At 45.2% G+C, this 26,006-nt stretch overlaps 1 protein-coding gene across 1 annotated transcript in view; it reads left to right on the top strand.

The window, feature by feature from the left end:
- Positions 1–414: 414 nt before the first annotated feature.
- LOC306662306 (CUB and sushi domain-containing protein 1-like) overlaps positions 415–26,006 on the top strand; it is a gene marked incomplete at its 3' end in the record, with an annotated part of 487,379 nt that continues 461,787 nt past the window's right edge. The window contains exon 1 of the mRNA XM_079141803.1: positions 415–809. Within this exon, the coding sequence (XP_078997929.1) occupies positions 725–809 (85 nt within the window). The 5' untranslated portion in view covers positions 415–724. The remainder of the gene's footprint in view (positions 810–26,006) is intronic.

The raw sequence follows: 26,006 nt of genomic DNA, 5'->3' as shown, positions 1-26,006 counted from the left end.
CAATGCATGGTTTCTCCCCCGTGCGCGGCGTGGGCTTCCCCCACCCGAGCGCCCAACAAGTCTCCTCTCTCCAGCCTGCGCGCTGACGCACCGGAGGCCGAATGGAGCGCAGCACCGTGCGGGGAGCCCGAGGCCCCAGGCTGGGCTCTGTCTGGGATTGCGCCGTGCCCAGCCTCGTTCCCCTCTCTGTGGGTAGGGATGGTTGAGTCCAGCCGCCACGGCAGCGGCTCCTTGCGCCGCTAGCAGCCTGTCTTCTGCGCTCTCCGCCTTTTTCTCTCTCGCCTGGATCTCTCCTCCCCCCGCGCCCCTCCCGCATCTCCCACTCGCTGGCTCTCTCTCCAGCTGCCTCCTCTCCAGGTCTCTCCTGGCTGCGCGCGCTCCTCCACCCGCCTCGCCCCCTCCCGCAGCCTCGCCGCCTTGGTGCCTTCCTGCCCGGCTTGGCCAGCGCTCGTCCCCGGCCCCGGCCCCGCCATCCCGGGTCTCCGCTCGGAGCCGCTCAGCCCTGCAGTGGCTCGGGACCCGATGCTATGAAAGGGAAGCGAGCCGGCGCCCAGACCTGCAGGAGGCGTCGGATGCGCGACCGGTCTCGGGACCGGGATCTCTCCGGCTCGCCTTGCCCTCTGGTGATTATTTGGCTCTGTGCATAGCCCTGCCGTTCCTCGGAGGAGACGGGCGCATCTAAGGAGAGCCATCGGTGTCGTGTGCGTGTGGAATATCTGCAGACATGACTGCGTGGAGGAAATTCAAGTCGCTGCTCCTGCTTCTGGTGCTGGTGGTTCTATGTGCGGGGCTCCTCACTGCAGCTAAGGGTAAGAGGCTGACTCGGTATCGGGGGAGACCGCCGAACCCTCGGGAGGCCCCGTTTGCGAACGCAAGTGTCTGTTTTGGTCACGGCAGGGTACCGAGTAGCGGGCATCCGCCCGGTGGCTCTCCATCGCCGACGCTTGGGGAACGCGATGCCCGGGATGAGCCTCCATCGCTCCCTTCCCAAGCCTCGTCTGCTCCCGCCCCACCCCCGCCTTCCCTTCCCCTCACTTGGGCTCAAAGGAGATGCTTCTGTAGTCTCGGTGGTGAGCGTTGTCAGGGAGAAAGGAGCCAAGCGCGAGTTGGGCTGAAACAGCGCTGTGGCGAGGTGGTGCCGCCTCCTCCGAGATGTGGGCATGGTGGGTCGGGCGGCTGGGACTTTCTCCCCGGACTAGGGCACCTGGGAGAGCGGCCGGGCAAAGTCGGCCTTGCGAGTTCGGGTTCTCTACAGGGGTTTGGGTGCAGACAGGCAAAGCGCCTGCCAGCTGGCTTCCTCGCACCCTTAAGCCCCCTTCCTCTGTTCCTCTACTCCGCTCCAACGGACTCGGGGAGCGACAGTAGCTACCTCTGTAAGGTCGCCCCCTCTTTCTCTCCCCCGGACTTTGCTCCTTGCAAGTTGCAAGACGCTGGGGAGGTGAGGAAAGCAGGCAGGGAGTTGTGGCCCGGCTTCCATGCCAGATGTGTTCACTGTGGACAGGGTTAGCATCCCCCCCACGGCCATCCGCTCCGGGAAGGGGTCCCTCTGGGTGCTTCCTGGGGCTCCGGCTCTGTGAACTTGGTTTTCTCCTTGAAATGAGTTAGGAATGCTTTGCCCTAAGGAACCTACAGGCTGCACAACCGCTGGGCTGGCAACAGCTTGTGCACTTGTCTGTTCTGTGGGAAGGAAGCCGAGAGGAGAGGGTGAATGTGAATACAGATTGATTTCCACGTTGGGAAGCAGCTGCCCCGTATCATTTTCACCCTCCTTGGATGCTCCCCTTGTCAATCAGCACGCTATCGTCTTGCTCCTGGGAATGAATAGATCTATACAGATTTTTTTTTTTTCTTTTTCTTTTCAAAGGATGCAATCGAATCTTGTAAAAACAATTGACGATCATTTGCTCCTTCCCCACATGACATCACCCCTTCCCCTCTAGACTTTTCCATATTCTCCTTCCCTGTGTTCGATTCCTCCAGTGGGCCAGATTCGAGGGTGATTGAGAAGGCGAAGAAGGACTCTGTCTGCTCCGAGAAACTCCAGATCGGCCTAGAGAGCGCTGGAGAGGACTGCAGGCGGGCTTCTGCTCCCGGTGCCTTTCTCCCCTTGCTTGCAGGGCTGGAGCCCAGTCGGACTCCTGCGCCGGCGGCTCCAAACAAGCATCTGCCCTCACAAAGGGTGTCTGCGGGATGCATCCCAAGATCCCAGGGAGAGGAAAGGTGAATCTTAGTCGTCCGAGTTCCTGGTCACTCGGGTTTGGGATCTTCCCGCAGACAACGACCCTCTGCCCATCTGCCCTGCGTGGTCAAGACGTTGTGTCTTGTTTTATCGCCGCCGGATCCACCCGCTACCCAGGCACCATCCGCCAAACAGGGCCCGGCTGGCAGCGGCCTCTGGTCTCACAGGACCAGCTGGGAATTGAGGGAAGCAGGAAAAGTCGAGGGCAAAGAGGACTGCATCCTGGGAGGTGTGCGCGGTTATGTGTCTCTGGGAGAAGTGGAAAGGTGCAGGGGCACGGGAGCCGGTATTGCCCAGCTGAGCCCTTGGTGGAGCGGAAACACCTGCCACTCAACTCTGCAAAACTTCCCGCCCTTTCCCCCGCACTCTGGGACCATCCAGGCCTAGGGCTTCCTCCTTCGGAGGCAGGCACGTCGGTCTCTCAGCGCATTCTCGGTTCCCTGGAGTTCCGCTCACTTGGATCTCCCTTCCCCCGCAATTAGCAGAGGTTGCTGCGTGGAGACAGCGGCGGCCCTGGCTCGCCTGCTTAATAATCCGCACACGTGTGTGCCGGGCGGATTCCGCCCCCACGCGGGTGGGCTGCCGCGCTAGGCTTAGGCGCAGGCGGAAGGGAGGCTGTGGAGGGGGCTGCTTTGGTCGTGGGCGGGGGCTGCTTTGGCTGATCCTAAGGCGTACAGGGAAGGAGGGCACAAAGTCCTGGTCGCCCCGAAGCCTGGAGGGGCAGCTCCAGGAGGAGCGTGCCTCCTGCCAGTAGAAGCCCAGAAGTAGAGCCCAAGGTCCCAGGCCCGGCGAACGTGTGTGTGTGTGTGTGTGTACGCGCGCGTGCGCGCGCGCTAAGCGGGACCTGGACGCTGGGATGCCGAGCTCACTGCGCTATTGTCTGGCCCACGCGGCGGTGGTTGCGCGCCGCTTGTTCGTTAACCCCAGCGAGGCCGAGGCCGCATCTCCTCCGCACCCGCGAGGTCAAGAGCGAGCGCGTGGGTCCGCGCGGGAGGAAACTGCGGCCAAGCAGGACGCTGGTGACGCCAGCGCCTGAGTCGCTGTTGGTGCGCTTGGGCAACTGGGGCGGGGTCGCATTCCCCTTGCCAAGCAAAGACCTAGTGGCGAAGGTCGGGCCTCTGCCCGCGGACCTCGCCACTTGGTTCCAGGGCTTAGCTGCCAAGAACCGGTCGCCCAGAGACGCCTGCGCGCAGTGGGGTTTCCCCGGGGAGGAGCGCTCGGGCGGAGGGCGCCGGGCCGCGGCCGCGGGCAGCTGCGTCTCGAGCGCCCAGGTGGCCGCTCGCTCTGTGGCGAAGGCGAGCGCCGAGTATTAGATGCGTGGGGCATAATTCGTGACCTGTTTGCCGAGTCGTGAGAGGCTGGAGGCGGCAGCAGTTGAGGTCACTGGAACCCAGTGTTGCCGTGGGAGAACTGGCTTTAGTTCTCTGTACTGCTCAGTGAAACGTTGAGCGAACCAGGAGTTCGCGGCTGATTTTCATTTTCTTTCTGATTATTAACGGTATTGTAAAGGTTGGATCCCGAGTGTATGTGTCTTTCAGAAGCACCACATTTTCAGGCGTCGCAGCAAATTGGGAAGGCTTTCAGCAGGCTCATCTAGTAAGTAGGTGGAGTGGTTCGGTCTGTGAGCACTCGCTGAGATCTGCGCCCTTGATGCCGGCTGATCTTCCCGGTGTTTGGGCCAACAAAGTTTGTTTTCCACCTCTGCCTGCTTGTGTGCAGCCAAGAGAAAGCGGGTATTTGCAAACATTACTCAGAAAGCACCCTAAGAGAAAGCATACAGAAGACCAGCCCGAGGCAGTCTCACCTGAAAGGCCAGGAGGGAAAGGTGGAGGCTGCTCAGGTAATGCCAATGTTCGCGCACCTACTGAGCGGTGGGATTTTAAAGCACACCTTGCCGAATTTCCTCAGAAAACATATAACTCAACAGCGAAGTAGAAATGTCCTCCCCAAATTGCACGCTTCTAGATGCGATCCCTTTTAAAAACGTAATATTGCCAAAAGGATGCGAGGAACTTTAATTTCCTTGCCAATTCATTTGCAGTAGGGCCACGGCTCTTCTCAGTTTCTTGAGGAAGCCCGGAGGCTCCTGGGAATAAGAAGCTCCACAAAAAAACCCTAGACCCATCTTGCATTACAGGGTGAAGCCCTTAAAATGCAGGTATGGTCTCTGTACTAATGATTTCCTTATCAAATCAACTTTTAAAATTTGTCAAGGTTATTACATTTTTCAAGACTCAGATTAAATCAAAAGCTTTTGGGTGTTTCTAGGGCCCCACCTAGTTGATAGTTTGGAATTTTAAATATCTGTAAAAGTAAACAAAGGAGAATTTTTTTTCAGATATGACAGGTTTTCTAAACTTGAATACTAGGATAATGAGGTCTCCTGTTCAGAGAGGGAAGGAGCAGGTGGCATCGGGTGGCAGGGTTTCAAGCACCTCTGCTCATGGAGGCCTAGGAAGGAAAGGGAATGACTCTTTTCACATTGGCTTTCAGTTGGCAGTCATGCTTGGTAAGAAGGCTGCCTCAACTCCAGAGCGCCAGCGTTCCTCCAGGCAAAACCAGCTTCTCCCAGGGGCAATGCTTCCTTAGTCTCCAGTTTATCATCTCAAACAAACACCAACACAGTTCTGAAAATGTCAAGAAAATGGTTCTGCTTCCTTTAAGAAGTAGATAAACAAAGGCTCAGTGGCCACTTAGTGCTTATTGCAGAGGATCCAGCAAATCCAGTGTAGACATTTCTAAGCTGTCAAAATGCAAATGGCATATAAATACTCAATGCTCTACTGAATTCTAAATGTGCCTCTGATCATTTTTTTAATGTTTTCTTTTTCTCTATATATTTTTTAAACTCTGAATCACAGTGAAAATAAGTTGCCATAACTGGCATGCATGCAATTTAAGCAACCCGTTCCCTTTGGCCTTTTTATATTTCTTCCGGTTGAGTACATTTCACTCTATGAGGTAATTAACAAGTTGCATGGATAGTTCTTGCACATGGATGGTGGTAATGATGTGTCTTTTATTTGCATTCTACTTGGTAATTAACAAAGCAGAGGAGAGTATCCTAGTAAAGGCATGGGTGCTCTGTATTGCCATTATTACATTATTTGGACCTTTAAGTGGGGTGTGCATATTGAAGGCCTGTTGGCCCCTGGGCCAGTTGAGTAGAAATTTGGTCTTTGAGACCTGCAGAGGTAATGATGGACTCAACCCAGTTATATTCTGTTGGTTGGTTACTGTAACCGCTGGAGGCAGATACAGGAGGGCTGACTTGGGTATGCAGCCTAAGGCAAAGAAGCAGATAGATGTTTTGGTTGTCGGGAGATGAATTAATCCTAAAGGAAATTATCCCTTGGTGCTGCCTTCAGATACCAGCCACTGTGCTTGGCTCACTGTGTGACCAACCTATCCATACAGAAATCACATAATGAAAGTAGGTGTTTCTGCCAAGTGCAAGGAAGTAGTTCTCCTCCACCCAGAATTTATGACCTTAAATGACCTTTGATATTGTCAGGTCTGTATTTTGGATCAAATTTAGTCCCTAGCACTGAAGTTGATAAGTAATAGAATTAATATTTCCTTCATATGAAAAGGACAGAAGAACATTGTGTAATCAAGCTGGTTACAAGTGACTGCTTGCATTGCTCTGGAAAAATAATGCACACTGTCATCCCCCAGCAGACCACACCCTGTGGATGAGACTAGGAAGCAGTTCTCTTTCTGAGTTTGGCTTCAGTGGTCTTTAAACTACTCATATCAACCAGGACTTTGGAGGAGAGGTATCATCAATGCTTTAGGAAAATAGTCAGGTCTTTCTTTATCCTCAAATATCTTTGTTCCAGGTGGATGAAAGATGCTATCATCCGCGAGGCACCGGGTACCTTTAACAAACCCTCTCTCAACCTGCAGTAAACATTTCAGGAGGACCAACCTTCCAATATGCTGACTTGAGTTAGTCAGTGTTACTTTGACCTGCATTGGCAACATTTTATCTCCATCTACAACTTCTTTGGTGGAGGAAACAAAACAAAGCAAAACCAACACAGGAAGGTATAGACAACCATTAAAAATAACTACTGTAACTTTTATGTGGCTCATACATTTTGCATTTTATTGGCTGAAATCTTTCTGCTTTATATCGATCGCACTAGTTTTAGCTTGTGGAATGTCATGCAAGCCAGAGGATGATTTCAGTATTGTCTTCCCATCTTAATGTATGTAGAAGGAAAAGGATACTTCTGTCACCATGCTCATAATCTCCATGTTATATCCCTTATCATTAGTAAGGTAGGAAGTCATGAAAGTAGTGCCAGTGCCGTATGATTTAAATATCACCATTGCTACTGACAGGAGGGCAAGAGAAATACAAACATGAAGGAGTCAAATCTTTGGTGCCACCTTCCAGTTTTTTCACCAATGAGTCACTGTTAGAAAATGATTGCAACCTGAGAGAAGAATTTTATAGACTATTGACCTGATTCTAAGTGCCTTACATTTTTTTTTTCTTTTTACCTTTGGTTTTATGTATTTTGGAGACTCTCCACTTCCATAAAATTCAAGAAAAACTAATATGACATGAAGGTGTCATAGAAATAAACCCATGCTTTCGTCTGACTCATCCAGAAAACTGTAGGCCACAGAAGCCCCACTGGACTGGAGAACTTTGGAATGCAGTGTCTGGGCAGCTCTGAATACCAGTGTCGCCTTGCTCTCCCTAGGAGGCCACATTGCTGCCTGGGCGGAGAGCTTCCGAGAGCTCCTGTCAAGGTGCCAGCGCCCAAGAGACTGCTTCAGTGTGGCTTCTGCAGAGACTCCATGGGGATTTCCAAAAGTGAGTGCTGGACGGTGGGAGAGACCTGCCCTGTGTATTGCCCCCACAGACCCATCCCCAGGAAATCCTTAGAGAGCACTATCCTTAGCAGATTGCTGAAGTGCATAGTGAGCAGAGGGGGAAATGCAATTCCTAATTCTAAGGGAGTTAAAATTCAGTATATATAGATCCAAGAATATATCTATATCAACCAATCTAGCTATCTATACATGCATATACATTAGTACGTTATACATTTAGCTATATAATATAAATTTTACCTATATGCAATATGCTTTTATGTTATATATGGGTAGATTTTATCTATTATCTATCAATCTCTTCCTCCATGTCAATAAAAGGCATGGAGATCTAATATAATAATCAATTCATTAGTCCTCCACAAACTAATTAGCCCCCACTGATTTCATGATGGATAGCCTATGTTCTGAAGTTGTGCAATTCTCTTGGGACCATCAGGGCCTCCACCATTGGTGCTTGTCCTTCTTTGCTGTTTAATCTTTTCTAAATCATGAACTTACCACAGGCTGAGATGGGAGCTTCTTGTCCACAGTGCTTACATGATGGGAAGACTTCAAGGGACAATTATACTCTTTCATATAAAAATACTGTTCGAATGAATTATTTTATTTTTTTTCTTTTACTGTTTAGTATACTCTGATGTGATTAGTGTTATGTAAGGAAAAGTTAAATGTTAGATTAAAATTTGAATTATGTGGGGAATGATCTCTAATGAATTAAAAGCCTTTGAAATTAATTGTGAATTCTAAGCACTCATTTTCCAGATGCCTGGAGAATCCCTATGCCTTTATTCTGAGAAACTTATTTCTCCTCTTGTTTCTAATAGGAAGTGTCTCCATGGATCTCCACAAGCTGGTCATTTTCCTGGTGGAGTTGATATTCATGCAAAGGCCGTGCAGGACTCTCGGCATGCACCCCTGTAAAATGAGGCCTCCCCATCCCTCACTCTGCCTCCTCCTAACCCTTGTGATGGCTCTCTGAGGGAAGTGCCACTTCGTTTCCCATCAGTAAACATCCAGCCTTCCACTCTTATGCAAAGTGGTCTTTAGGGTGCAAAGCTGAGCAGCTCCCAGAGGCAAGGAGTACTGGAGTCCAGATGCTGCTTCCCTTACTGTCTGAGAGCGGACAGGCAGGAGGGTCCCAAGGCCGTCAGCAGTTTGTCCCTGCTCCAGCTACCTCTCAGTTGTTAACTTTTGCTTTCTTGGTGAGGGCAGAGTTGTATTTCCCAGTAGCACAGTGTCCGAGACGATAGTTCTGATTAGCAGGTACTTCATATGGAAAATGAGGGGCCCTGACCCAGGAAGGGTCACAGGTTCTCAGGAAACCCATAGAATCAGCCAGCTGTGCTCTTCTTGAGATGCAGATTTCTTCAGCACCCATTCTGAATTTCTCCCTCAGACTCAATCTTTTTCTCCCTCTTTCAAAAATATGATCATTATGGGCGACTTAAGAAAAACTCAGTTGTTAGGGTTTCTTTTGTCTTATGATGTCATCTATATACAAAGGTGGCCTGTTACCTGCAACACACATGCTTCACTCCTCATAGAACAGGATGAATTCAAAACTATATTTTTAATACCATTAAAACTTTTTTACATAATATCAAGAGAAAGTCCAATGAAGAGAGTTATCTTCTTAAGAGGAATTATTTTTCCTGACTCATGCTGTTAAGTATCTGTGAGGAAGACTATCATTGGCTGACATATATGCTTATTTTATAATACATATAATTTTGGATATTTTAAAAATATGTATCACATATACTTATATTTAGTTTGTTATGATCTTTAACGAAGACTTGGGGGCCATGCAAATTTGAGACGTTAACACTCTTAAATAGGAAACAGGAGTCATTCCATGCACTTGACCCTGTCCCAACTCATCTTTAACAAAGGCATGGACCCTGTTGACCTCTGTAGCAGAAAACCCATCTAGTTGACCTAATTGGCACTGATCCCTATAGTGGTCCTTGTGATGGATACTGATGTCAGGCCAACACTGGAGAGGGATTTTACAGGAGGTGACGTCCATGTGGCCTCACAGAACACAGGAGGAGACAGGGGAGGACCAGGGAGCCAAGCAGCAGGTGGAGGGCTGGCTGAGGACCAGCTGCAAGCTTGTCTTTCTGAAGAGCACCATGAGGTCACCCTGTGAGCATCGATGCTCCCTGGATGCCAGGGTCACCCTCTTCCTCTGAAATTCATCTCTGTCTCCTTAAAGCTGACCATACAGAGGCTGGGAGACATAAACTGTCATCCTGGGACTGTTTCCTGAGCCAAGCAAATTGTTGTTTCAGGCCTTACTTCCTTCTCTCCTCACACAACCAGGGGGCCCAGCTCTTACTTGAATGTCACTCGTTTTCTAGAAAGTAGACTTTTGCTCTTTCTAAGTTCTTTTCTGCCCAAGTGCAGAGCTCACTGCTCTCACTGTGCCGAAGTTCTTGCAATGACCTGCGGGATGCGACTCTGACAGGATGCCTGGACTGGAAAGGAAGCCCTTGTGGTCTGGCAGTGTGTTCTGGCCTCCGGAGGGAGGCACCCCTCAGAAGGCAGCCAGCTCCTCTCTCCGCCCCTCAGGGGCTGCATCAGCTGCTCCACTTAACAGGCAGAGCCCGCTGCCCTGCGCCTCTCCCCACTGGGGGCTGGTGACCTTCTCCCAGCTTTGTCCCAAGCCCACCCAGCTGAGTCTGCTTCTGATCATCTTTCCTGTAACCAGGTCACCCAGTCCTCCACTGACATTTCTTTGTCACGTACAGTGCTTAATAGTCATTAGTATAACGTAGAAAACCACTAGCTTAGGCTGCTTTGCCACTCCTTTAAGGAATAAACAGTCTGGATCCATGTAATACACTTGATTCTGCGCATTCTTTTTAGTGAGTCAGATCACTGTGTTGTCAACGTCTTGCTGAGACACTCACAGAAGAGAGATGGCCCACAGGAGTCAGCCATGACTTCTTCAAGCCAGGAATACAACTTACTCACTTTCTGAGAACGCAGTGTGTCAAAATAACCAGCTTGGAGAGCTTTCGTCCTGGTTGTTGTTTTGCCACGAGGATCTGATTCACTTGTGTTTTCTTTTCCTGTTTCTCTTTGTATACAAAGTAAAGTACCCAGGTGTTTGCATTTTCTTTTCTGGGGACAAAAATTTAATATCAGGACTTGCTCAGCAGATATGTCAACCTACAATTGCCACTTTGATCTTTATGACTACTTTATCTCTCAGCTTTTTAATTTAAAAGAATTACATAAGAGGATTATGGAATGAAAGAGAATGACTCTCTCTTCTTTTTTTTTAACAACTGCAATTACAAAATTACCCTGGAGTTGTCTAGTGGCAGCAGGAGGAATGCAAGGGGCAGGTTGCAAGGCACCTGTGACCGAGAGCACACAGGGACTGCCACACTGAACTTTGGGCTGTGATTGATATCTTTCAATTTTCTTGATGGATGGACAATAAGAGACCTTCTAAAAAGAGTCGGTGTAAAAATACTCCATAAAGTGGTGCATGTCAAGGCGAGGTGCATCATTTCTTGTCAGGTAGGTTCTTCAGCATTTCACTTTAAGAACAAAACCCAGGAGGAGCAAAGCATGCAAGTTAGAGATTCGAGGCCATTTATTACAGCCTGAAAATCAGAATGAGATTGTGTCCCCAATGCTGCACTCAAGCTCTGTCCTCGGAGGAGGGCAGGGGGGCATTTGTAGCAAGAGAGTTCTGTGTTATTCTCTGTCCCATGTTCATCCTCTTGGCTAGCTGGACCCAAGGCCACCAGGAGCAGCTAGAGAGGTAGAAAAGGGAGGGAAGGGCGGGCAGGTGGGCCAGGCTTCCCTTGGGATTCTCTCTGTGTCCCTATCTGTGGCCACATGACATTGAGGACAGCTTAGAACTCCCCTCACTGGCTATCTTACATTTTCAGGGGTGAGGGGTCCTTGCCCAGCTGAGCCTGGTCCCTGCTCAGGACCTCACGAGTGTTGACTGGAACTTCAGTCTCGCCTGAGGCTCTGCTGGGGAGGGGCTCCTTTCCAAGATCACTCAGATGAGCAGCACAATTCAGCTCTTGTGGATCTAGGACTGAGGGCTGAAGTGTTTATGCTGTCTTTGGCCAGAATTCACCCTGGTTCCCAGAGGCCATTCGATGTTCATTGCCATCTGAAATTTCCCAAGAGGCTCAAAACTAGGGCAGCGGAGGCTGGACAGGCAAGAGGAAGAGAGAAAGAGCGACTGGACAAGTTGGTGGACACAATCCGACCAGTGATCCCACAATCCTATGCACATAACCAAGTTCCGCCTGTCATGCCTGCCCTCTTCTTTGGTCAGCTGTATGTCCCAGGCACATGCATACTTGAGGACTCATGCTAGGGGAACCCAGCAGGCAGGAGTCACAGGGACGATCTTCTAAGCCTCTTCCCTACACTTGTAGAAAAATAAGAGGAACTTCTCACAATCAATAAGCCAAGAACCTAGGACTCCAGTAAATATGCTCAGTAGATATAAATACACATTTTACACAAAGAACCAACAAGTAAAAAATGCAGAAAAAGAATCCTACATTTATTAATCAAGAGCTTGCAGGTTAAGCACTGCTACTTTTTCCCAACGCATTTGCAAAGACAGGATTGAAAGCATCAAGTGTTGAAGCCAGGGGTGGATCAGGGGAGCAGGCCAGTGCCTGATTGGGCCACCTGCAGAGGTTAGGGTGTGGCCTGAAGATGGTCTGGTCACACCAGTCAAAACTCTGAATTCTCAGACCTTTTTTTTTAATTTTTTTTTATTTTTTATTTTTAAATTTTTTTTAACCAAGAAGCATGCTGTATCCTGCAGCCCTCTCCCCAGGACTGGACAGTGCACCAAGCTCAGATGGTCACCATCTTGAATGACCTAGTGGGTTCCTGTGTAGCACAGTGGATGGCCTGCATGCAAGTGTTTTCATGGTCAAGTGTTGAGTTAAAAATCTGAAATAGTGTGTACATTTCAATTCCATTTTCATGTGGGGAAAAGGCAGGCTACTTTTGCCAGGCACATGTGAAATATCTGAGAAGATACGGGAATTGTAGTATTGGTATGTAAACCTTGTTCCGGGTTTTGATCGACTTTGTCATGAAACAAGTTCTTAAATTAAAAGAGATTTCCTGAAAGGAAGAAATGGCTGCATATTGCTTCTCAGGCCAGGTTGATGGGCAAAGCAGGGGCAGATTATAAGATACTTGGACTTCAAGGGAGCTTCAGTTGTATAGGTCCCCGGGTCTCATTTCATTTATATCCAGGGTGAAGAGTCCTGCCTAAACTAATAGAGCAAACTGAGGCAGATGTGGTCTGAGAGCCCAGGCCAGCTGGTGGATGTCCAGGACCCCAACCTGTCCTCTGTCTGTGACTGCCTCTCGTACAGCTGAAGCACCATCTCTCCCTCCTGATGGAAGGCTGCTCTCTGGGAAGAGCAGTATGGCTCGGAAAGGTCTGGGCTTAAATTTAAAGCCTCAGATCATCCTGGCAGCTGGAGAACACATACTCAACCTTGAAGCCCAGGAGAGTCCCAAGCCGCTCCTGGCACTGCAGAGCCCACAGTAGGATGGAAGCCTCTTAAAGGATTTCTGTGCCTTTGTTAAATATTCCACTACAGTAATTTCTTGTAGGCCACTGAGAAACACGTTGCTCTGAAGCTCTGGTGGGGCTCATTCGCATGCTCAGAGAGCAGAGCCCGAGCCAGGTGCCCTCATCGCAGACACTTGGTTCTGAAGAACTCAACACAGTGACTTTCATTGCACCAACTTATTTGATTTGTTAGGCCAGTTCAGATTAGGACAAGACAATTGCATTTTTTAATTTCTTAATGATTAAAATAAATTCCATGATGAACTGGCATGAAGGTCAGCTCATTATTTAGCTTGGCAGTTAATGTCTCCATCATAGAAACTCTTCTTCCCAGTTGATATGTGCTCAGGAGTTCATTTTGGAGAAGATGACTGAACAGGAAGTCCGTGTCAGAATTTGACTACCACTGCTATGGGGCTGAGAAGTCAGGGCTTGGCTCCCTCCTCTGCCCTGGTGTGCCGTCACACAGAATATTACAATCCGAGCCCCAGAGTCCTTATCACTGCAAAGAGGCTGCCCTGAGATCAATATTGTAAGGATTACATGAACAAGCATGTGTTTTGATAAGTACAGAACAGTGCCTAGCACTTACCAAGCTTGAATAAATGCTAGCAGCTATTTTATTATAGCACCTAAAAAGTACACTCTTAATACTATGAGATGTGGCCTCAAAAGCAATATTGGGGTCAACAATATTTTGAAGGAGAGAAATTATCTGTAAATGGAGTTTAATAATTAATTATATATGGATATAGTGAATATTAAAGGTTTTAAAAGAATAGTTCCAATACCACCATCTGGAATTATCTGAGAAGTACTAAATGCTTTTTGCTTGCTTTGTTAATAGGCAATAAAATACACGTTATCAATAAGGTAAAGTGATAGTTTATTGAGTTAATAATTTGAGCTTGTGTGTCAAATTCAGTTTGGAGAACTTGAAAGGCTCAAAAAAATCACTTAGAAAGATGTTTTTCAACCTCATTAAATATCAGGAAGCCATGACAGTTAGCAATGACCATGAGAGGAACAATAAAAGAAGATAGCAGAACTTTCCAGATTTCCTCGGAAGAGTAAATCTGTGTGAGGTCTGTGCTTGTTGGTGTATTTCCAGGAGCAGCGAGGTAGGATAAATTCATGAGTTTTTCCAATGGTCTGGTTTTTGCCCAAGGAAAATATCTGAGGCTACTTTCAAAAAATAATGCTTGAAATGATGTGACTTGCCAATTAAGCCCCTTGAAAAGCACAGATTAGTTAATTGCTAGGCAACATAGTACATCTATTACATTTCTGAAGGTGAAAACAATCAGTAGAATTGGAGTCTCTGGGTGGGACTGATAAAAATCTTTACAACGGCTCTGGCCATTCACCAAGGAAACGATCCTCGCCCTGCCCTCCTCAGGGAGAGACGGTGACGCAGTCAGTGAGGAGGACCGCCTTTTTCCCAGTGAGACTCACCCCTGGGCTGAAAGGGCTGCCTGCTGCTCTCCCTTGGTCGCCTGTATGAGGTGTTCACAGCTAGGTTCCCTGTGTGATATCAGAGCTGGCGTGCCCTCCAGGGCCACAGGATGGGGACGTTCTCAGCAGGTACCTAGATATCAGGTGGCCTCCATCCAGATGCACGCCTCTCCTGGTCATTCTACCTCTTGCTCTCTGGTGTGGTCCCTTCTAGCAAAAGCCAACTCAGCAGAGGTCTGGCCCGTGGTCTTGCCTTCATTTTCAAATGGGGCCTCCCTGGAAGATGCTCACTCAGCGTCACTTCAGCTAGAGCATCCCGAGCCTGGATCCGCACTGAGAGGAATGTGGCACACATTCCTCTCACACAGCAGCCTCCTCTTGCTGAAATCCTGGTGCCTCACGCTGGAAAGAGCAGCCTCTGTGAGCTTGTGAAAGTGGCCTGTGTGTCTGCTAAACAGTGAAGTGGCAGATCCCTGCTTGTCCTGTTGCAGAGGACAGAGTTCTCAATTCTAATCCTCATCGAGTAGGTCATGCTCCTACTGGGTCCCTCTGGAGGAAGCTGTGTGATCGATTAAATGCCAGTGTACCTGTGTATATGTTGCTAGAAAATAGTCAAAAAATAAGAACACGAAACTAAAGATCAACTTTACCTAAAAAGTTTAAGGGCAAATGGTGGACAGACAAGGTCCACCCTGACAAGAATCGGGTGAATGTTGGCATGAACAGTGTGTGAAATGGAGCCCTTTCCCTGTGGTGGTGAGGCCAGCCCAAAATCTGACAAGCTGCAGGAGTAGGAAGAAAAGAGTCCCCCCCCCGCCCTCATTCCACACTTCAGGAGTGCTCCCGGCTGCCTAAGTCTTCTTCCTGCCCACAGCTGATGAGCAGCGCTTCTCTACACATCCTTAAGCACAGTCCCAATCAAACGCTTAGTATTTACTTAGTACAGAAGGAGACCAGGGGAAGACATGTCAAATTCGCAGCTAAATTGAAACTCATCTCCATCAGGGACATGCAGGACACGGGATGGGGCTCGTTAAGGTGAAACGCCAAAGCACAGCAGCGTCTCAGCTTGCTTGGGCTGGTGGCGGAACTGCAGATGAGTTTTACATATGGCCTGCTTACTTTCAAGTATGTCTAAACTATTGAATTCTTGTGGACCTACTAAGAAAGTCGGTCTGAAGAGTTTTATATGTATCCAATTTTATTCGTACAAGGGCTATTGACAAAGCACTAGGTAATAGTATGAGCTCATTTGCATATATTTTTATTAAATTCTACTTAAGGACAATTTTTTATACTTTATTAAGATCCCTTCACTAATTTAGTGAAATACGTACCTGGAGGAAATAAGTATTTCAAGGCATCTTACAAGAAGCTGACAGGAGGCATAGCTACATCTGTTCAGGCAGCTAGCCCAGATAGCTGGAAATACATGGTTATAGAAAGAAAAGCTTCATGATCTGTGATAACTTCATATTTAAAATCAACCAATTATGCTGGGCATGATGGTGCACACCTGTAATCCCAGTGACTTGGGAGGCAGAGACAGGAGGATCACAAGACCAAAGCCAGGCTGGGCGACTTAGACCCTGTCTCAAAATAAACAATAAAAAAAAGGCTGGGGATCTAGCTCCTTGGTACAGTGCCCTTGGGTTCACACCCCAGTAGCAAAAGGAGTACTGACAACAACAAATCCCAGTACAAAAAATAAAAATAAAAACAAGTCGAGTATTGACTCTTATGTTTAGGGTGTTGTTTCCTGCAACTGTACTAAAGCTCCATTCCAAACCAGAAAGAAATAAATGTCCCCTGTGCAGCTTCTCTGTCTTCAACCAGATTTTCTCTATGAAAATAAAATTATTTTGATCAGGTATGGCTGATCTCAGAAACACGGGAAATGATATTCAATCCTTACCTGCCTGGCTCGTCTTGGACTGCTCTGGGCTCCATGAGCAGCGTCTGCCCTTTTTCTTTCCCAGTAATGCAAATAATGCGCAAGCATTATGGGACTCTGTCACCAGATTCCCTTGGTCCTCACTTCCCAGGTATTTTGCCATTGCCTCTGTGGACAGCACGGGAGTTGGCCCCTTGGAGAGCTCAGAGGAGCTTGAGCCCACTGACCCACTTCTCATACCACCCTGATGGCATTTCTGAGCACCACCCGTTTTGTGCAGATGCAGGCCTTGGAAGGCTTCATGTCCAGGCTCCACACCATCTGTCTGGCTTGGGAATCTTCCTGGGCTCTACTCTCTTCATTTATAAGAAATGGTCTCAACCTTTTACTTCCAGCCCTGACATAGTTTGACTTCTAGTCTAAGTCTAGTGGCAAACCAACTTATCAATAAATACTGATAGGATTGTAACCAAGTGGCCTAAATTCAAAAGGCCGCGTGTGTGTGTGTGTGTGTGTGTGTGTGTGTGTGTGTGTGGTTGGTTTCTTTGTTTCTTATTTCTAGTGTATTAAATCAGCAATCTACAGTTTCTCTTCAAACATTACAGGCTGCAGGTATTCCCTTTAACTGGTGTAAGTTGAAATTAATTGCCCTTCAGTCTTCCTTTCCTGGTATAAATACCTCACAACCCCTTTGAAAATTGGAGGTCATCTTGGCGGGTTGAGAGCTGTGGCCTCGATCCCAGGCTGGTTCCCTGGGGCCGTGAGGTCACACAGATTATGTTTATGATGTGCACCTTGCCCTTCTCAGAAGCTGAATGCTTATTGTGACTTTGGGGTGGAGCCTCCTGTTCCAGTTTGTCACTCGAGGTGAATTGCCTCCCAGCAGAACCATAGGAGAGAACCTCGTTCCCCAGAGACTGCCCTACTTGGATCCACTGTCTAATAACTTTCTCTCTTTTTAAACCCCAGCATCAACATTAGCATTCATATAATATTTATGAAGAAGTTTATACAGTCACAACATATTTAGGATACTCAGTAGCATACAGCATCTTTGGGAGCTAGCTCAAAACTATATTTTATCATATCATATTTTCCTGACAGAGAATTTGTGGCTCAAAAAGTCACCTTGTCTGAGCCAAATGTTCTTGGTTGCAGAGCAAAGACCAAGGACATTATTCTCCAATTCTGTCTTATTCTTCAGTTTCTGAATCTAATCATTATTTCTCTAACAGCAGAGTCCTACTACAATATGAAGAATTGAATCTATGTTAGTGCCTATTTGTTACACAACACGAATCAACTAGAATTTTTTTCCTAAGTACCTGTACATGTTGTACTTGTTGACTCTTGGGTTATTTTCCTTTCCTGTGGTGATTGATCATTCTCCTTTAACACCTAATGATGTGTACAGGGTAATGTGGAATCTTCTTACATTCTGCCAAAAATGTAAATACATCAGGACTCCAATATACATATTGCTAATACTCCAGAGTCCTTTATAATGCTGCAACTAAGCATTGACTGGCATGCTAAACCCAGAGGGACTGAAGCACCATCCCTGGAAATAAAACTATGCCCAGAGAGGATAATGGAAAACTTCTCCTGGCTTTGGATTCTGCTTTTCACCCTGTCTTCCTTTTGAAAGCTTCCTTTTCCTATATTCTCAGGGAAACAGTGATTACAGTAATCCAAAAGCACTTAAAAATAGTGTGTTTAGAGATATTGGAATGTCAAAGAAGTAGTGCTCATTTTCTCGGCGTGCTATGACATTTAATAAACATGACAGCATCAGTTCCCTTTCCTTGCCCAGGCATCTGGATAATTGAGGCTGTATGCACTGTTGTGACTTGTTCATGACATCGGTGAAAAGATACAAAACATGAAATGATAGGATCAAATCACACAGAAAATCCAAGTGTTTTTAATCTTCAAAATGGTAGCTTCCCTGATGAGGGAAAACACTATTTATCAGAGCACCCTCCAAAAAACAGGTATCAGTGCCTCTGTTCATCCCGCAAGCACCCCTGAGATGCACTCGGATGGACGCAGCATTCAGGAGAGTGACTGACAAGACAACACCCAGCCCTGCCCCTCGCTGCTCGGGTTTAGGAAGCGCAGCGGTGGGTTTGTAAGAGGCCTAGCTGGGAGAGCAGCTCCTTACCTAATGCAGGACCTCCTCACTTCTGGGTCTTGGAAGAACTGTCCCTCTTTGGACATCAGTGAGTGTCCGATTCCAGGTTTCATGGGTCCCACAGGGGATAGTGTCTGTCCCTGTGGACCATCTAGTCTCCCTGCCTGTCGCTTCCTCTGCTAAGGCCCTTTTCTGCCTGAAGTGGCAGCCCCTGGATTACTCCTCATCAGATGGTCCCCAAAATACTCAGAATCAGGGACCTTGTCTTTTGCCTCCTCTCCTCAGCTTTTGGATCAAGTTCCTACAGACTCTCTTCAACTGCTGGCTGATGACAACTGCTTGTTCACTTTTAGCTATTTGACACCCCTAAAATGCATGGTGTCAGTTCCCAACGAAGCAATTTTCGGAAAACATGTTACAAATCATCACGTACTGGAATGTTCGAGCTATCAAGAGTTCATTGACCAGTTCTCTCCATAAAAGAAACAATTAGACAAGTCAACTTAATTTGAATAACGTTTTCACTGATAGCAATGGGAATTATCTTAATTTTAGAGTAAATATGACATAAAATCAATAATACTTTTACAAAGACTGGGGGATGGGGATATAGTTCAAGGGTAGAGCACTTGCCTACCCTGTATAGGGCCCTGGGTTTCGTCTCTGGCACCACAAAGAAAAAAAAAAAAAAGAGAGAGAGAGAGTTAATCATGTGTAAAGAATATGATCATAGAAATCAAATTATATTTTTCCAAACTATTTTTCAGTCATATGTGTGTGAGGAAGTAAGAATAATACTATGAATTTTTATGCATGCATTTTCCATTAGGAATTTTAATCTTTGAATGTGTCATAAACACAGCCTACTGCTAAATACATTTCTGACTTAAAAGTCAAGGGATTACGCCAGGTAAAACTCAATCTTCCTTCATTTCCCTTTTAGTTTCATAATATTTACGACAAATTGCACCTGTGGGTCAGTGTTCTGTCCGGAAGTTTAGGTTTATGGCAACCTGAGTCACAACAGTGCAGGAGAGCTCTGTCTACACTTTCCTTCCTAAAGTGGATTCTGGTTCATCAAGGGTGGCTGTGTCAGATGGCTTTGTGAGATCAGTTAATGCTTTATTCAGGAACAAATGTGGAGGAAATCCTTGTTGGAACCACTTTTGGTGGTGGAGTACTGGGTATTGAACTCAGGGGCACTTTACCACCAACTTAGATTCCCAGCCCTTTTTATTGTTTTATTTATTTTGGGACTGGGTCTCAAAAAGTTGCTGAGTCTGGCCTCAAACTTGTGATCCTCCTGTCTCAGCCTCCTGACTCTGTGGGGTTAAAGGTATGGGCCACCATGCCTGGCACAAGGTTATAAGCATTTTCAAGAACTTTATGTAAACGTGATATTTAGCCACTATGAATGTGTTATCAGTACTTGATATCTCTAAATCTAATCTCATTTTGCAAAGTCACCATTTTTGCATTAGTCTGTTCTTATTCTTTGAGCTCAAGTCTATAAAACTGGAAGAAATGTTAGTTTAAGTGTGCTTGAAGTCAATTTGGCAATCAAGAGGAATCAAGAACCAATGACAGATACCACAGAGACCAAAGATACAGTGAGTGCTCAGGTCTTGTAGGTGGCTTCTGACTCTGGCATCACTAAGCATCTCCGTAAGGAGCAGGTGTGAACTTCTTAAGATTCTCTTTGAACAAATAGTTATCACAGGAGTACATGAAACTTTATTGCTTCATGCAGCATTGTATTATTTTTTCTTCTAGTTATATATTGAATATATTATATATTGAATATATATTGAATATATTCTCTTCTAGTTATATATTGAATAACTACTATGATTTTGGTGACTAGAACTTGTTCTTGAGATTCTGGAAAATTTGTAAGTAACTCTTCTTTGATTTTTGTGAGAAAAAAAAAAACACAAATCATTGACATTTTCTTTGTCAGAGTCAGTGTTCTGAATTAAAATGGCTCTCATCAGGCCATTCACTTGTGAGTTTTAAATATCCCATGTTATTTAAATGGCATCATCACACAAACCTTCTGTGACTTCAAATAGTAAAGCTATCACTGTGCACAAAACCAAAACCATTAGCATTTGTTGTTCATACCGTGTGGGCCCAGGGTTACCATGATATGCCTACAATTGCAAACAGTCTTTATTATGTGAGAAGAGGGTTGTGATGGAGGTCATCTCTGACCATTATGTTTTGGTCACATGGAGCATCTTTCAAGGATTTTCAAGTTGATGAAGATACAAATAATGACAATATCAGCAAGAACAGTTGGTAGCACTTCTTGGGTCTTTTGTTCAGGATGTCTTAATTCACATTCTCTTGCAATGTTTACTTATCTCTCTTTTAGACGAGAACACTGCCATCTTGCAGATAGAGCCACAAGGATCCTGTCTTTTCTAGCTCCAGAAATGAGAGAATGAGAGAATTGCGGATAGAATTTAAGTCTGAGATCAGGTTCGGCTACCTTTCACCTCAGCTATGGAGGCACTCTCCACTGCTCTAGCATCTCAGTGTGTTTATTTTCCATTTCAGTTTTACATTAAACAGAATAATACTGTCTTTTCTGTGTTCTATTATGGAGTATTAAAATTGTGTTTATATTCATAGGTATTGAAGTAACAGAAGTGTAACCACAGGAAACATGGTGAACATCTGAAATCCGCAAATTTTTATATTCATATTCAACACAATACACTTAAAATAAAATCCCATATTAAGTAGCTGTTTCCACAGACTTTGCTTGGCTCACTCACAGGAACACTATATTCTAATGACCTAAATAGGGATAAAATTCATTACTACTTGAGCAAGATTTTAAGAGTAGATTAAGTTCAAAATCTAGACAAAAGCCTCACTTTCTTCTCAGAAAACCCAGAGTGGGTTAGAGTTCCATGAGCGGCAAGAGGTAGAGCATCTCTGGAGACAGCTCTACTGTTGGTCTCCAGGTTCCCAGCACGTCTAGACATGGGTGGATTCGGAACAAAGAACGTGTCTGATAGCAATCCTATGAGTACTTTAATAAATCCTAGCATTTTAAGATGAAAGTTAAGCCAGACCCTTTTGAAATAAAAAAGAGAAACTACCCTCTTTGAGATCAACTTTCTTACTACCGGGGTGAGGGATGGGGGATGGATGGATGAATGGATGTATCCATGATAGGTAGATGCATTTTCTATAATCTGGCTCCTAAATATGATACGTGTCAACTTGTCCCCATTTGATCTGATATGAGTACATATCAGATTAAAGATCACATTGAAGAAAAAAGTCATTATTTAAAGAATATCAATATTCCAATATTTAGTAATTCATTATGTAAAACATTCTTTACTAACGAATTGAAATTCTTTAAGTGTCTCCCATAGAACATCAACTTACTGAGCGTTGTATCTGTGTCTGGGTCAATGGCACAGAGATGACTAGGGGACCAGCATTGTATGTGGTCATAGCATCCTGTGTCCAAGCATACAGCAAGTATGTATAGAGAGATCTGGGAAACAGGAAAGAGAACCAGGAGGTTGATGATCTGGGCAAAACTTCACATGTGTGACCGTACTCATGATCAATTCTGAGGAATTGATATTGGTTTTCAGGAGCTACAATTCTCTTGATTTCAGAGAACATTCTACAGAGAGACTGAAAGCCATGGGCTTTGGTGGGGTGGTGGGGAAAATGGTGTGTGGTATACATGGGAGGAGGTGGACCAGGTCCCAGGGAGCCAGGGGCATCTGTGCAGCAGCTTGAAAGCAATCCAGGCCTATGGGGTGGGGAGGTGGGAAAGGAGGCATCCCCAGGCAAGTTTAAGTAGGGGGAAGACGCGATTGAGTTCAGATAAGCCAGCCATGCCTGCTGTACCTGGACAGAGGAGTATCCAGAGCAGAGCTGATGTGGGCTTTCGGTCTGGGCCAATCATTGGGAGCACTTGAGATTGACACTCAGAGAAGTGAGCAGAGTGGTTTTGATTAAGGAGCATTTCCATGGGTTCAAGCAGGGAGTTTGCACCTTAGCAGCTTTGCAGAATCTCTGAGATTATTTCTGGTGTGATAGATAACTGAGGTTCAGGCGCTATGGTTTACTCCCTGGCCCTTGACAAGGTACCCCATGGGAGATGAATAGGCATTGGGAAGATTTGTGCAGGCAAGAAAGTAAACCACCCATAAAATGGTCTCAGGGAAAAGTAAAGACTGAGCTCAGTCGTTTTTGTCTCTTTATATAGAATTTGACCAATTTGGATCAGACTCATATTAATCAGTCCATAGGCTTGCAAGTGAAAATGAACTTTTGAATTTTCAATTTTCATATATCACATCACAACCTATTCAATAAAGACCTTTGCACTTACAGGTTCTTCTTTTGAAATATGGCATTTGTATCTTTCCTGGTTTATAAAAATCACTTGTCTTTTGTATTTGGATGGAAATCCATCATGAAACAAATGATATTTCTCGGCTTACCTAAGAACTCTAATTTGGATGGCTTGGTTTATCTTTCAGATTCAATTGTACAAAACAATACCCCTTTGAAGCTCTGAGCATGTTACATCTATCATTCTTAGTAAGAAGAATGCATTATTTTCAATTATTTTAGAAAGTTTGAAATGCTTGGCTTTCACACTGACAGCACCGTGCCAAGGGCAGACACATGTCTTTTGAGGTGTGAAGTTGTTATTTCAATTGTTACATCTTCCTTTTATGCTTTGGGTTCTCACCTCCCCAAATCCTAACAGTTCTTTAGCTATGTGAATCACGGGACCAGAGAGGTTTCACTGATGATGTGTTAGGGGAATGTGGGTACATAATGCTCCTCGGAGCAAGAAAAGTCACCCTGGATTGTTGCTTGTTGGAAGCAAGAAACTAAAATCACATAGATCTGAAGCATTGTTGTTTATAATGAACTGTTAAATTAAAAACATTTGATAGGAATATTCAAACTGGCATGAGAGGAAGCATTGGCTCTAGATTCAGATGTAAAGATGGAGTAATACTTTCAGGAGAGAATGTGCAGAAAACACCTGGCATATTCCTTGGCATAACGATAATGAAGTGCATCTATTTCTTCAGTGGTACTTATTAATCATGTAATTATTTTAATATGTTGTAGGTACAATGGCTTTATCATAACAGAGCTTATTATTTTGTTTGTCAGAATACTAAAATATCTCAGAACTAATTGTTCGGTATAGGAAGACGCAGAGATGATTGAAAAGGCTTTGGATAACAGAATTGATAGCACCAATTTCAGCATGTTTTCTAGCTATGATTCCTTCCCTGCCTCTGTGCAGTCTCTTTGCAAACAAATGAGAAGTAACAGCTCTTAGTCTTTAAATTAGTCTCTGAACGCAGTCTATTCCTTTGATTGATTCCTGAAAATCTTTTCTTGAAGACAAGTTTATTTGCTCAGACATTTCCATTCAATGGTTAATTCAGCTGCCCCTTCCCCTCTGGAGAACTCGGGAATGTCTGGTCGATTTCCTTCCATGCAATAACATCAGAGGTATGAAATGACAATAAAGTAAAATGGCAGTTTGTAAGAAGGAAAAATTCTCAACAGAATCTGCAACACCAGATTGCCAATGCTTCAGTCTCTTTGGCTGGTATTTTTAACTGAGCTTGTGAATAAGGAGAGGATGCTCTTACATAATCAACTTCAGTTATTTGAAGGGTATGTTGACAGTGTACCATAAATTCCTTGGATTTTTACAGTTTAAGAAGGTCTGAGTTATTTTTAATCAAGGCACATGTTAAATCCATTCTATAATTCTTTTTAGTCTTTTTCCAAATAAAAATTATTAGAAAGATAATTTTCATGACCTTACTTATGAATTCCAGCTTATAATTGCTTTGTCGCCATCGTTTGCTTCTCTTTATCAATGGCGAATGTGATTCGGAGTCCGGTGTGTTTGCCCCTTGTCAGTTGCTGCAGAGGCCCTGAGAGTCTGGCTGCCAGAGGTCGGCAGCCCAGACCGCACTCCACTGTGGCCTGGAAATGAGAGTCACCAGAGGCCTAACAAGTAAACTTGGATCCGAGGAACAGGACATCACTCAGAAATCTTCCATGTTTGATTTTAGTGATGATCATTACTGTTCTGTTAAAAATAATTGCAGTATCCACCACCTGACCCTCCAATAAAAACAAAGGCTTTCCTGCTTTTTAAAGAAGTATACACACACACACACACACACACACACACACACACTCACACACACTTCTATATGTAAACTTTTCTATATCTACTCACATACATACTTTTATATAGAGACTTTTTATATTTACTTATAGATACTTTTCTACATATACTAATACACAGCCTTTGCATATTACATATTTTTATATTTTTTATAGTTGCATTATCAAGTGCCCATCAGTCTGATTTGCATTCCACATGTAATGATCATGGTGTGAATGTGGGTTATGTTCACAAATTCAAAAGAACCATTCTCTAATTGCAAGTAGGTCCCACTTTAAATGTCCTTTGCCTACATGACAAACATGCATATCCTTTCCATTTCAACATGTTCATCCTGTAGTCAACTTGATAACTCATCTGTTTGGTCCCAGGTGCCTGTGGAAATCCATGGAATTTGATTTAATTCCAGATAACGTCTCCTTCCTAAATAATCACCAGCGTTTCACTGTAGAAATTTTAAAAAACTGCGTCCACACTTATGATACTATTTGAATGTCTAAATGACCTCATGGGTGGACTCAGAACATGCACTGCCAGTACGTCTGTACCCATGCAGGTCGCAGTTTGCCTTTTGCTACTGTAACAGATGCCACAGCCTGTGTGACCTTCAGAGCTGAAGTCTATCCAGGTCAGCTCAGGGGGCTGGCAAGCCCCCTGGCGTGGCTCTGGCATCTGGGAAGGCCTTTGTGCTGCAGAAGATAGTGCAGCGCACGGGCAGTGGAGGGCGGGGCGGGGCTGACTGTAGGCCAGAACCACTCCCAGGAGCATCCACCCAGTCCCTGTGAATAAGCATCCACGCTTCACCAGGGCAGAGTCCTTTTGATGTGATCATGTTCTAAAGGTCCCACTTTCCAGCACCCTCCATGGAAACTGGATTTTAGCATGAGTTTTGGAGGGGGCATTGCAACCACATAGTTCAGGAAGAAAAATTAAGCAAACTTCAGGTATAAATCTGGTGCTTTCATTCATAAAGGAAAAGTAAAGTGGCCCTCAGTGAAGTTATATGGCTCAGCAAGGCCACAGGCCACTGTGAGGGGAAGTCAACTCGGACACTCTCCTGACTCTGAGCATCCTGCTTTTTCTCTCCAACAAGTCATCTATCTGAATGATTGGTGGCACAAATCAATTGGGTGGATAAACAAAATGGTTGAACAGGTGTCCCTTGTGTAGAACTGCTTCAAATGGATAGATCTGACTTTGCTTTAAGTAATACATGTAAAGGTCCGAATACAAATCATTGTGTAACTATGCCTAACACAGTAAGTGCTCAATAAACGTTAGCTACCTCTTATCAACAGATGCTTCATTTAATTTGAAATATCTAAAAAATTCTTATTTCGGAAACCAGAAATACTTTTCTTTTCTAGGTCAGGTACATAACTCATGATTTTCTATATACTCTACAAAATGTTTTTATGTACCCCCAAAACAGAGATACATACTTTCACTATTTAATCTACTTGCCCAAAGTAGATGTTTTGAGGCCTATGAGACATGTTTTCTTCCTTCCTTAAAAAAAAAAGTAAAGCAAAATGCATAATGTGTAAGATGGTTTTTGATGTAACGAAATGACCCAAAGTAAAATGAGTCTATAGACAGGTGGCCAGGGAGGCAAGCGGAGACCAGCAT

Source organism: Sciurus vulgaris (genome assembly GCF_902686455.1).
Source record: "Sciurus vulgaris genome assembly, chromosome: 5".
In the NCBI taxonomy this organism is placed as follows: Eukaryota; Metazoa; Chordata; class Mammalia; order Rodentia; family Sciuridae; genus Sciurus; species Sciurus vulgaris.
This window is presented reverse-complemented; position numbering and strand designations above follow the sequence as displayed.